At 57.4% G+C, this 13,417-nt stretch overlaps 1 protein-coding gene across 1 annotated transcript in view; it reads left to right on the top strand.

Moving 5' to 3' along the window:
- The window catches only part of NEURL4 (neuralized E3 ubiquitin protein ligase 4), a 155,103-nt gene that overhangs the window by 89,128 nt on the left and 52,558 nt on the right, over positions 1-13,417 (top strand). The window contains exons 20-23 of the mRNA XM_083180707.1: positions 6,989-7,129; positions 10,329-10,496; positions 10,718-10,876; positions 11,700-11,879. Coding sequence (XP_083036833.1) covers positions 6,989-7,129; positions 10,329-10,496; positions 10,718-10,876; positions 11,700-11,879 — 648 coding nt within the window. The remainder of the gene's footprint in view (positions 1-6,988; positions 7,130-10,328; positions 10,497-10,717; positions 10,877-11,699; positions 11,880-13,417) is intronic.

A 13,417-nucleotide genomic window follows, 5' to 3' on the forward strand; every position in this document is an offset into this window, starting at 1 on the left:
ACAAGTACATGAGGTAGGAATGACAGCAGACTAATGATGGAGAGGAGAGGCAGCTGACCAGAGAGTGCGGGTATAAGGACATGAGGTAGGAATGACAGCAGACTAATGATGGAGAGGAGAGGTAGCTGACCAGAGAGTGCGGGTATAAGGACATGAGGTAGGAATGAGAGGAGACTAATGATGGAGAGGAGAGGCAGCTGACCAGAGAGTGCAGGTACAAGGACATGAGGTAGGAATGACAGCAGACTAATGATGGAGAGGAGAGGCAGCTGACCAGAGAGTGCGGGTATAAGGACATGAGGTAGGAATGACAGGAGACTAATGATGGAGAGGAGAGGCAGCTGACCAGAGAGTGCGGGTATAAGGACATGAGGTAGGAATGAGAGGAGACTAATGATGGAGAGGAGAGGCAGCTGACCAGAGAGTGCGGGTATAAGGTCATGAGGTAGGAATGACAGCAGACTAATGATGGAGAGGAGAGGCAGCTGACCAGAGAGTGCAGGTATAAGGACATGAGGTAGGAATGACAGCAGACTAATGATGGAGAGGAGAGGCAGCTGACCAGAGACTGCGGGTATAAGGACATGAGGTTGGAATGACAGCACACTAATGATGGAGAGGAGAGGCAGCTGACCAGAGAGTGCGGGTATAAGGACATGAGGTAGGAATGACAGCAGACTAATGATGGAGAGGCAGCTGACCAGAGAGTGCGGGTATAAGGACATGAGGTTGGAATGAGAGGGAGACTAATGATGGAGAGGAGAGGCAGCTGACCAGAGAGTGCGGGTATCATGGACACATCAAGCTTAAAGTGTTGAGACATCCTAGGAGATAGCAGCTGTGAGGTGATTGAAGGGGATAGGGAGGTATAAAAAGGTTGCGCGTAGATTGAGGAGAGTATTAAGCATAGGACGGAACATCGAGGGATCCTTACGGGATAGTAAAGAAGGATGAGGGATGGGAGTCGCCCAGGAGAGGACTCGGCACATGTGAGGCTGCTGGAATGCCATGTAATTAGCTTTTGTGTGTGTTCCTGTTCTATTCATATTTCTTCAGCGGTAGACGTCAGGGGCCCCAGGGATAACATTGGGTCTAGGAGTGACGTCACGACCAATCCAGCACCAGAAAGGTTAAACTTCTGGGCTGCTCAGAGACAGCCCCTGGGCTCTCACCTCCTATACCCCGCCTCCCAGGCTAGTCAGTTTTTATCGTGCTGGCAGGAGCCAACACGCATTAGAAAGGTGCTGCTTTAATAGCAGCATAAAACTTCTTTTAATTTTTTTTTTTATTCTGATTTTTACACTGACCGGAGTCAGTGACAGAGCAGCAGCGCCGGGGGTCTGTTAGACCCCTGCACTGCGCTCCATCACCCGGGACCCGGCAGCCCAACACCACCCACGTGGTTTCCACAAGCGGAGGTGTTCGGCTGGCTCTAGAGCACTGGAGAGCACAGCCGCAACGGGGACCGGGACGACAGCGGTGAGCCGCTTACAGGTAACGCGCTCCCCGCTGGGAGCGCGCGCGCGCGCATGTTTAATGGCGGCTGAGCAGCCCGGCGAAGGGGGATCGCCGGGCTGCACTAGCAAGCGGCAGAACCGCCGCCTTTTGAAAAGTGTTGAGCGCTCTGTCCCGCTGGACCACCAGGGAGATGTTGAGTGTGGGCAGTGGCGTCGGTACGCGGGGCCGCCCGGCAAGCGCCGGATCCCCGCCATTTTACCGGCGCCACATGAGTCATATATTCCCAGTGGCCATTTGCTAGCAGGGGGAGGGAGCCTCTCCTCACACAGCCCCTCCCCCGGAGACAGGAGCTAGGATGTACCCACGGGGTTTCCAGCCCTGATCTCTGCCTGCCTGCCTGCTGCATAGTGATAGAGGGACACGGAGAGCTTTCTGCCAGTCTGGAGTTCCATCTCTTCACGGCCGGGCCATCTGGGCAAATCCCCCCTGTACCTCTCCTTCAAGGATACCAGGTTACAGTAATTTATGCTCCTGCCGGCCTTAGTGCTTTGCGGAGCTCAGTGCCAGGTTTTTTATTTTGCATTGTATGCCCTGTCTGTGTGCTGTGTCTCATATTGTCTTAACACTATCACTGCCTGTCAGAAAGTATATTGTGTTAATTGTTACAATCAGCTGCCTCTTGTACAATGTCGGAGGACAGCGGTGATGACACATGGGCCCCTATATTGGTGTCCTGCACGCGTTGCAGAGCGGGCGTACCCCAGCTTGTAGAGGGGTTATGCTTACAATGTATAAAGACGCATGCGCAGCCCCCTGTGGTAGCTTCCTCTCAGGAACCTGCCTGGGCCCAGCTTACCCAGGTCATGTCGCAGTTAATAGACAGGCTCTCTGCTGCACCATCCCTGCAGCCGGGACCGTCCGTGTCTCGGCCATGTGCCCCCCCCGAGGAGCCGGCATGGGCGCGTGCTTTGGCAGACTCAGTTCAGGGCATCCGTGCCTCTTTAAAGGGTAAATCCCGTAAGCCCCGGGGTGGGGAGATTCCTTCTACCCTCACCCGTCAGGATACGGATGTAGATACTGATGAGGAGGAGGATCAGCTGGTTGACGACACAGTCGACGCAGATGCTGACGACTCCTCCAGCGACATAACAGCAAAAGTCGATGTAGAAGCCCTGGTAATTGCGGTTAGAGACGTGTTACATTTACAGGAGGTCTCTGAACCAGTACAGTCTGTGGGCCCATCTTTTAAGCGTCACAAGCAGACGCGGACAGTGTTCCCTAACTCTGCAGAGCTAGAGGATGTCCTTGGGGAGGCCTGGGTGTTACCAAATAGGAAGTTTCCGCTCCCTAAGCGGTTTAATTCCCTGTACCCGCTCCCTCCAGGGGATAGAGTTCGCTGGGAGACTCCTCCCAAGGTGGATGCACATATCGCTAAGATTGTGCGTTCCAGTACTTTACCCATTCCAACCGCCTCTCTTAAAGATGCCGCTGACAGAAAGTTAGAGAACTTTCTTAAGCTGATTTTTACAACAACTGGGGCGGTTGCACGACCTACCCTGGCATCTGCCTGGGTAGCAAAGGCCATGGTCAAATGGATTTCTCTCCTCACTAATATTATTACTGAGGGAGATAGTGTAGATGACATGTTTCCTATTCTTGACATCATGCATCAAGCTGCACTATATTTGGGAGAGGCTGCATTAGATGCAGCCACTCTTACTTCAAGGGCATCTGCCTCGGCAGTGGCGGCTCGACGATCCCTGTGGCTTCGCTCTTGGAAAGCGGATACTGAGTCCAAACAAACTCTAGAGGCATTACCCTTTGCGGGTTCTCTATTGTTTGGATCAGAGCTGGACAAAATCGTGGCCACGGTGGCTGCCTCAAAGGCGGCTTTCCTGCCATCCACTCATGCTCCACGTCCTCGACCGGCGTTCCAGTCCTTTCGTTTCCAGGGCAGGGGTAGGGGACAGTCGTTCACAAAGACTCAGGCCCAACCCGCAAAGCCCTCTAGGGCCAGAGGAAAACGTCCCTGGCCCACTAGACGTGCTGAACATAAACCCGAGGTTAAGCCCTCGGCATGATGGGCCGGCGCTCCACCTGGGGGATCCCAGGGTGGGGGGTCGCCTGCTTCGGTTTTCGCACATGTGGCTGGAGTCCACGACAGACGCTTGGGTTCGAGACTTAGTCTTCAAAGGCTATTCTATAACCTTTCGCCGTCGACCACCGAGCTCGTTCTTTTCAACAAGTTCTCCCAAGGACTTGGAAAAGCGCGTAGCCCTGGAACAGGCCATACAAAAACTACTTTCAGCAGGTGTCATTGCCCCCGTTCCAGTGTCGCAACAAGGCACAGGTTTCTACGCCAGTCTTTTCTTGGTACGGAAGCCCAATGGGACCTTCCGTCCCATTTTAAATCTAAAAAGATTAAACAAATTCCTTCGGGTCCCGAAGTTCAAAATGGAGACCTTGCGGTCCATTGTGCTGGCGTTGCAACCAGGGGACTACATGGCATCCCTCGACATACAAGATGCGTATCTACATGTACCCATCAAACAAGAACACTGGCGGTTCCTCAGGTTTGCGCTGCAAGACCGTCACTTTCAATTTCAGGCACTACCTTTCGGCCTGGCCACAGCTCCCCGCGTGTTTACGAAGGTCATGGCAGTGATGTGCAGTGCTCTTCGCCACCAGGGGGTTCGGATTCTCCCATACCTGGACGATCTGTTGATCCTGGCTCAGTCGCCCCAGGTTCTCCAGGCACACTTGACCAAGGTCGTGGCGGTCCTGGAACGCCATGGCTGGATAATCAATTGGCCAAAGTCATCCATAGTCCCTACTCAATCTATGATTCACCTAGGGGCCCTGTTGGACACAGTAAATCAGCGGATTTACTTGCCGGAGATACGCCGCAAGGCCCTGCAGTCCAGAGTTCAACATCTTCTCTCGCTCAGGTGTGTCTCAATACATGCCTGCATGAGGGTGCTGGGCTCCATGGTCTCGACTTTCGACATGGCGGAGTACGCTCAGTTCCACTCTCGCCCCTTACAACGGGAAATTCTAAGGAAATGGTCGGGGTCATACTCCAACATACGGTCACACCTGATTGTCTTATCACCGGCAGCTCGGAGTTCCCTGTCATGGTGGCTTCTAGATCAGAACCTCATGGCCTTTTTGGATCCAAAAATGGACTCTCCTCACCACGGATGCCAGTCTTCGTGGTTGGGGAGCAGTCACATGTCAGAAATCCTTTCAGGGGCTTTGGACTCCACAGGAATCCTTGCTATCCATCAACACTCTCGAACTAAGAGCTGTCTTACTGGCTCTCCGCCAGGCAGAGCCTTGGCTTCAAGGTCACCCGGTGCAGGTACAGTCGGACAATGCGACGACGGTGGCTTATATCAACCACCAGGGTGGCACTCGGAGTCGAGCAGCTATGGCGGAGGCCTCTTGTATCTTCCAGTGGGCGGAGAACAAGATCCCGGCATTATCGGCAATCTTCATCCCGGGACTCCTCAATTGGGAGGCGGACTTCTTGAGTCGGCAGACTCTGGATGCCGGCGAATGGACCCTACATCCGAAAGCATTTCAGATGTTGGTAGACCGGTGGGGCAGACCGGAGGTGGATCTGATGGCATCTCGCCACAATCACCAGGTCACCCTGTACGGTTCCAGGTCTCGAGATCCGAACGCTTGCATGGTAGACGCTCTGTCAGCCCAGTGGCCGTTCGCTCTCATGTATGCCTTTCCCCCATTTTCACTCCTTCTCCGAGTTCTTCGCAAATTGAAGGCAGAAGGGGGCACGATGATCTTGGTGGCCCCTCATTGGCCTCGGAGGATCTGGTTCTCAGATCTGCAGGCCCTGTCAGTGGCCCCTCCAATCCGGCTACCTCTGTGGCCAGATCTGCTCTCGCAAGGGCCGTGCCTCCATCCCGATCTGCAGCGGTTGTCTTTAACGGGGTGGCTGTTGAGACCGCCTTGTTAAAAGCTAAAGGCTTTAATTCACGGGTGATTTCGACTATGCTCAGAGCTCGTAGGCCTTCTTCGGCCGGTGCTTATCATCGCATCTGGCGAGCTTACTTCGCCTGGTGTAGCTCACGCAAGTTTAACCCAAAAACCTATCGGTTGTCTCGAATTCTGTCCTTTCTACAAAAGGGTTTAGAGGCCGGCCTTAGACTGTCATCACTAAAGGTACAGGTATCGGCCTTGTCTATTCTATTTCGTAGGAGGCTGGCGTTGTTGCAGGACATCCGCACTTTCTTGCAGGGGGTTTTGCGAATCCAACCTCCGTTTGTCCCACCGGTTGCTCCATGGGATCTTTCTCTGGTTCTTAAGGCTCTACAGGGTCCCCCTTTTGAACCATTGCGATCAGTGGATCTATCTTGGCTTACATGGAAAACTGTTTTTCTGCTGGCCATTGCTTCGGCCAGGAGGGTTTCAGATTTATCGGCTCTGTCCTGTCAGTCTCCTCTTCTGGTTTTCCACCCTGACAGGGCGGTCCTTCGAACAGTCCCTTCACACCTTCCCAAGGTGGTGTCCAAATTTCACGTTAATCAGGAGATAGTGGTCCCAGCCTTTCGGGGGCCGGAGGCTTCTCCTGAACAGCGATTCCTAGATGTAGTGCGAGCGTTACGTATCTATGTGCGTCGTACTAAAGCACTTAGGAAATCTAACTCTCTCTTTGTCCTCTATGGATTTCAGAAAAGAGGTTGGCCTGCTACGAAGCAGACCATTGCCCGGTGGCTAAGGTCTGTCATCAAACAAGCTTACTTGGGTGCCGCCCTTCCGGTTCCAACGGGCGTCCGGGCTCATTCCACGAGATCTGTGGGTGCGTCTTGGGCTGTTAGGGGTGGTGCGACAGCAGAGCAACTTTGCAAGGCGGCGACCTGGTCGTCTCCTCATACTTTCTTACGCTTCTATGCGTTTGATACGTTTACCTCACAAGACTCGGCATTCGGCCGGAGTGTATTGGCTGCGGCCCAGGCGCGCCCCCACCCATAGGTGGCTGCTTTAGGACATCCCAATGTTATCCCTGGGGCCCCTGACGTCTACCGCTGAAGAAAATGATATTTATGTCTTACCTGTTAAATATCTTTCTTCGAGGACGTCAGGGGCCACAGGGATCCCTCCCTGGCGCGCCTACTTCATGATTAACATTAAGAGTTACTCCGTTGAGTCAACTTAGTTAAAATTTCCTCTGTTGAGGGTGTTTACACATGTTACAGTTATGGTTTCTCTATTGAGCAACCACACATACACATATATTTGTTGAGTGTGTTTCTGTATGGGTTTCTCTTCCTTCTATCTTGTCTCCTGCCTGGCTTGGGAAAAAAACTGACTAGCCTGGGAGGCGGGGTATAGGAGGTGAGAGCCCAGGGGCTGTCTCTGAGCAGCCCAGAAGTTTAACCTTTCTGGTGCTGGATTGGTCGTGACGTCACTCCTAGACCCAATGTTATCCCTGTGGCCCCTGACGTCCTCGAAGAAAGATATTTAACAGGTAAGACATAAATATCATTATTCTCTTCTTTCCATTCAGGGTGTATACGCCGTCCTGGATCTACATGGCTGCATCACTGCTGTATCTGTTGTCAGCTCCTCAGCACTAGAAGAACTGGACGCGACCAAACCCCCATCTATAACGTCCGAGAGTGAGGAGGAGGAAGATATAGAGAACATCGTGAGTTTAATAGGATGAGATACAGAAGGGGAGTGTGACCCTCCCCCTGCAGGGTGACACAGACAGAAGGGAGCTATGAGCCTGCCCCTCCCCCTGCATTGTGACACAGACAGAAGGGAGCTATGAGCCTGCCCCTCCCCCTGCAGGGTGACACAGACAGAAGGGAGCTGTGAGCCCGCCCCTCCCCCTGCAGGGTGACACAGACAGAAGGGAGCTATGAGCCTGCCCCTCCCCCTGCAGGGTGACACAGACTGAAGGGCGCTATGAGCCTGCCCCTCCCCCTGCAGGGTGACAGACAGAAGGGAGCTATGAGCCCGCCCCTCCCCCTGCAGGATGACACAGACTGAAGTGAGCTATGAGCCTGCCCCTCCCCCTGCAGGGTCACACAGACAGTAGGGAGCTATTAGCCCGCCCCTCCCCCTGCAGGGTGACACAGACTGAAGGGAGCTATGAGCCCGCCCCTCCCCCTTCAGGATGACACAGACTGATTGGAGCTATGAGCCCGCCACTCCCCCTGCAGGGTGACAGACAGAGGGGAGCTGTGAGCCCGCCCCTCCACCTGCAGGGTCACACAGACAGTAGGGAGCTATGAGCCTGCCCCTCCCCCTGCAGGGTGACACAGACTGAAGGGAGCTATGAGCCCGCCCCTCCCCCTGCAGGGTCACACAGACAGAAGGGAGCTGTGAGCCCGCCCCTCCCCCTGCAGGGTGACACAGACAGAAGGGAGCTATAGGCCGGCCCCTCCCCCTGCAGGGTGACACAGACTGAAGGGAGCTATGAGCCTGCCCCTCCCCCTGCAGGGTGACACAGACAGAAGGAGCTATAGGCCGGCCCCTCCCCCTGCAGGGTGACACAGACTGAAGGGAGCTATGAGCCCGCCCCTCCCCCTTCAGGGTGACACAGACAGAAGGGAGCTATGAGCCTGCCCCTCCCCCTGCAGGGTGACACAGACAGAAGGAGCTATAGGCCGGCCCCTCCCCCTGCAGGGTGACACAGACTGAAGGGAGCTATGAGCCCGCCCCTCCCCCTTCAGGATGACACAGACTGATTGGAGCTATGAGCCCGCCACTCCCCCTGCAGGGTGACAGACGGAGGGGAGCTGTGAGCCCGCCCCTCCCCCTGCAGGGTGACACAGACAGAAGGGAGCTATGAGCCTGCCCCTCCCCCTGCAGGGTGACACAGACAGAAGGGAGCCATGAGCCTGCCCCTCCCCCTGTGGGTGACACAGACAGAAGGGTGATCTGACCCTGCCCCTCCCCCTGCAGGGTGACACAGACAGAAGGGTGTTCTGAGCCTGCCCCTCCCCCTGCAGGGTGACACAGACAGAAGGGTGTTCTGAGCCCGCCCCTCCCCCTGCAGGGTGACACAGACAGAAGGGAGCCATGAGCCTTCCCCTCCCCCTGCAGGGTGACACAGACAGAAGGGTGATCTGACCCTGCCCCTCCCCCTGCAGGGTGACACAGACAGAAGGGTGTTCTGAGCCTGCCCCTCCCCCTGCAGGGTGACACAGACAGAAGGGTGTTCTGAGCCTGCCCCTCCCCCTGCAGGGTGACACAGACAGAAGGGAGCTGTGAGCCTGCCCCTCCCCCTGCAGGGTGACACAGACAGAAGGGTGCTGTGAGCCTGCCCCTCCCCCTGCAGGGTGACACAGACAGAAGGGAGCTGTGAGCCTGCCCCTCCCCCTGCAGGGTCACACAGACAGAAGGGAGCTATGAGCCTGACCCTCCCCCTGCAGGGTCACACAGACAGAAGGCAGCTATGAGCACGTCCCTCCCCCTGCAGGGTGACACAGACAGAAGGGAGCTATGAGCCTGCCCCTCCCCCTGCAGGGTGACACAGACAGAAGGGAGCTATGAGCCCGGCCCCTCCCCCTGCAGGGTGACACGGACAGAAGGGAGCTATGAGCCTGACCCTCCCACTGCAGGGTGACACCGACAGAAGGGAGCTATGAGCCTGCCCCTCCCCCTGCAGGGTGACAGACAGAAGGGAGCGATGAGCCTGCCCCTCCCCCTGCAGGGTGACAGACAGAAGGGTGATCTGACCCTGCCCCTCCCCCTGCAGGGTGACACAGACAGAAGAGAGCTGTGAGCCTGCCCCTCCCCCTGCAGGGTCACACAGACAGTAGGGAGCTATGAGCCCGTCCCTCCCCCTGCAGGGTCACACAGACAGTAGGGAGCTATGAGCCCGTCCCTCCCCCTGCAGGGTGACACAGACAGAAGGGAGCTATGAGCCTGCCCCTCCCCCTGCAGGGTGACACAGACAGAAGGGTGCTATGAGCCTGCCCCTCCCCCTGCAGGGTGACACAGACAGAAGGGAGCTATGATCCTACCCCTCCCCCTGCAGGGTGACACAGACAGAAGGGAGCTATGAGCCCGCCCCTCCCCCTGCAGGGTGACACAGACAGAAGGGAGCTATGAGCCCGCCCCTCCCCCTGCAGGGTGACACAGACAGAAGGGAGCTATAGGCCGGCCCCTCCCCCTGCAGGGTGACACAGACAGAAGGGAGCTATGAGCCGGCCCCTCCCCCTGCAGGGTGACACAGACAGAAGGGAGCTATGAGCCTGCCCCTCCCCCTGCAGGGTGACACAGACAGAAGGGAGCTATGAGCCCGCCCCTCCCCCTGCAGGGTGACAGACAGAAGGAAGCGATGAGCCCGCCCCTCCCCCTGCAGGGTGACACAGACAGAAGGGTGATCTGACCCTGCCCCTCCCCCTGCAGGGTGACACAGACAGAAGGGAGCTATGAGCCTGCCCCTCCCCCTGCAGGGTGACACAGACAGAAGGGAGCTATGAGCCTGCCCCTCCCCCTGCAGGGTGACACAGACAGAAGGGAGCTATGAGCCTGCACCTCCCACTGCAGGGTGACACAGACAGAAGGGAGCTATGAGCCGGCCCCTCCCCCTGCAGGGTGACACAGACAGAAGGGTGATCTGACCCTGCCCCTCCCCCTGCAGGGTGACACAGACAGAAGGGAGCTATGAGCCTGCCCCTCCCCCTGCAGGGTGATACAATGACACAGACTGAAGGGAGCTATGAGCCTGCCCCTCCCCCTGCAGGGTGACACAGACAGAAGGGAGCTATGAGCCGGCCCCTCCCCCTGCAGGGTGACACAGACAGAAGGCAGGGTGACATGATACAAGGTGACACTGTTAGAACCTTTTTCCTGGCAGTCTGACCCTGGGGCGGCTTTTCTCTTCCCAGCAGGGTGACCCTCTGCCCGCCCCGCAGCCTCTGTCTCTGCACTTCCTGGGAAATCATGGGAAGAACATACAGCTGTCACACGGGAATCGGACGGCTACACGCGTGTCCAGCTATAACCAGGGGATTGTGGTTGTGGCTCAGCCGTTACCCCGCCTCTTCCTGTTTCAGGTCAGTGTGTGTCTGCTGGTACTTGTGGTGTTGACGTGTAATTGATGGTTCATTAGGTCGACACGTGGAGTAAAGGCTGACATCAGCGTGTTATTATCCCGCGTCCCCCGCATGGCTCGCTGCGCTCGGCACTGGGATTGGGGTAATATGAACCATCGTGAAGATCTCATGTCAACCTTTTGCTGGTGTCGACCTAAGGACGGTGTCCCCTCTTCCTGCAGGTGCGCATAGAGCAGCTCTCCCCTCGCTGGACCGGTTCTCTCTCCATCGGGGTCTTTGCTATTTCCCCAGAGAGATTCAATTTCCCTGCCACAGCCGCTGCCATCAAGAGGAGCTGCTGGATCTTCCAGCGCAGTGCTGTGCTCTGCAGTGGTGCCAAGGTATGTGTGTGCCCGCCCTCTGCTCCTCCTCTGTGCCCACCTACTGCGCCTTCCCCCCCCAGTGCCTGGGCCCGCCCTCTGCGCCTGCCCCCTGTATGTGTGCCCGCCTGCCCCTTGTATGTGTGCCCGCCCTCTGCTCCTCCTCTGTGCCCACCTACTGCGCCTTCCCCCCCAGTGCCTGGGCCCGCCCTCTGCACCTGCCCCCTGTATGTGTGCCCGCCTCTGCGCCTGTCCCCTGTATGTGTGCCCGCCTACCCCTTGTATGTGTGCCCGCCCTCTGCTCCTCCTCTGTGCCCACCCTCTGCGCCTGTCCCCTGTATGTGTGCCCGCTTGCCCCTTGTATGTGTGCCCGCCCTCTGCTCCTCCTCTGTGCCCGCCTACTGCGCCTTCCCCCCCAGTGCCTGCGCCCGCCCTCTGCACCTGCCCCCTGTATGTGTGCCGCCCTCTGCTCCTCCTCTGTGCCCGCCCTCTGCGCCTGCATCCTGTATGTGTGCCCGCCCTCTGCTCCTCCTCTGTGCCCACCCTCTGCGCCTGCCCCTTGTATGTGTGCCCGCTTGCCCCTTGTATGTGTGCCCGCCCTCTGCTCCTCCTCTGTGCCCACCTTCTGCGCCTTCCCCCCCAGTGCCTGGGCCCACCCTCTGCGCCTGCCCCCTGTATGTGTGCCCGCCCTCTGCTCCTCCTCTGTGCCCGCCCTCTGCGCCTGCCCCCTGTATGTGTGCCCGCCCTCTGCTCCTCCTCTGTGCCCGCCCTCTGCGCCTGCCCCCTGTATGTGTGCCCACCCTCTGTACATCATTGTTATACAGATCTTTCTTCTCCCCCTCAGATCCGGGAAGGGTTTGGAGCTAACCTTGATCTGTGCCCAGAGGGAACGTGTCTCGGTCTCCTGCTGGATGCTTCGGGGGGGCTGCACCTGTATATTAATGGACTGGATCAGGGTGTAGGAGCCCAGGACCTCCCGGATCTCTGTTACGTCATTGTGGACCTGTATGGACAGTGTGAGCGGGTCAGTGGGTAACACACCTATAGCCAGCCATACACTATACACGTGCCCCCCAACCAGCTGTACACGTGGCACGTTCCCCCTAACCAGTGTACCGGGGTCAGTGGGTAACACACCTGTAGCCAGCCATACACTATACACGTGCCCCCCAACCAGTGTACCGGGGTCAGTGGGTAACACACCTGTAGCCAGCCATACACGTGGCACGTGCCCCCTAACCAGCCGTACACATGGCAGGTGCCCCCTAACCAGTGTACCGGGGTCAGTGGGTAACACACCTATAGCCAGCCGTACACGTGGCACGTGCCCCCTAACCAGTGTACCGGGGTCAGTGGGTAACACACCTATAGCCAGCCGTACACGTGGCACGTGCCCCGTAACCAGTGTACCGGGTCAGTGGGTAACTCGTATAGCCAGCCGTACACGTGGCACGTGCCCCGTAACCAGTGTACCGGGTCAGTGGGTAACTCGTATAGCCAGCCGTACACGTGGCACGTGCCCCCTAACCAGTGTACCGGGGTCAGTGGGTAACACACCTATAGCCAGCCGTACACGTGGCACGTGCCCCCTAACCAGTGTACCGGGGTCAGTGGGTAACTCGTATAGCCAGCCGTACACGTGGCACGTGCCCCGTAACCAGTGTACCGGGTCAGTGGGTAACTCGTATAGCCAGCCGTACACGTGGCACGTGCCCCCTAACCAGTGTACCGGGGTCAGTGGGTAGCACACCTATAGCCAGCCGTACACGTGGCACGTGCCCCGTAACCAGTGTACCGGGTCAGTGGGTAACTCGTATAGCCAGCCGTACACGTGGCACGTGCCCCCTAACCAGTGTACCGGGGTCAGTGGTGTGACCAGACGCCTGCACTAACGCTCTGGCTACGCCCTTGGGGTCCACAGATGGCGGTTCCTGGTCTCACAGGACCTGGCCAATGGAGGATTGCCTGTTACTGACTCCACCCACTACGCAGTGGGCAGGGATATTGCTGCCACCACCACGTGGCGCCTGGGACCACGGATACCTCCTCAGGCCCAAACGCTGGCACCTGAGTACTACCTGGTTGAGTGTGTGCGTCGACACGCTGCTGACACCCCCCCGACTGGCGTTGGTTGCTTCCCCACTGGTCACGGACCAGACCTCTGTTTCGGTAGCTGGCAGACCGGAACTCGGAGATGCTGGATGCTATGCCCAGAACAGCCGGAGGACGGAAATATTGCAGTAATTCTGTAGTTCTCCTATTATAGGAGGTACAGCATCCAGATGTTACAGCATTCAATACCAGGGCTCACAGGCCCTCTTTTTATGCTACTCCAATACACATTACCACAGGGGGTAAGCCCACCCTGTGGTCTCCAACCAATCCAAACTTAAGTGCCAGAGACGTCAGCATTGTCCCTATGGACAGAGGGGAGTGGTTACTCCTCTGAGCCACAGCCCACCTGGGGGGCCAGGTACCACCCAGGTGCCGGTCTGTCTGGCTAGGGGGATGGTTCCCTCCAAAACGTACTTCCAGGAGCCTGCCAGGGGACCAGCTGAACTG

The sequence above is a fragment of the Crinia signifera genome, chromosome 4, assembly GCF_055691185.1.
Source record: "Crinia signifera chromosome 4, ASM5569118v1, whole genome shotgun sequence".
In the NCBI taxonomy this organism is placed as follows: domain Eukaryota; kingdom Metazoa; phylum Chordata; class Amphibia; order Anura; family Myobatrachidae; genus Crinia; species Crinia signifera.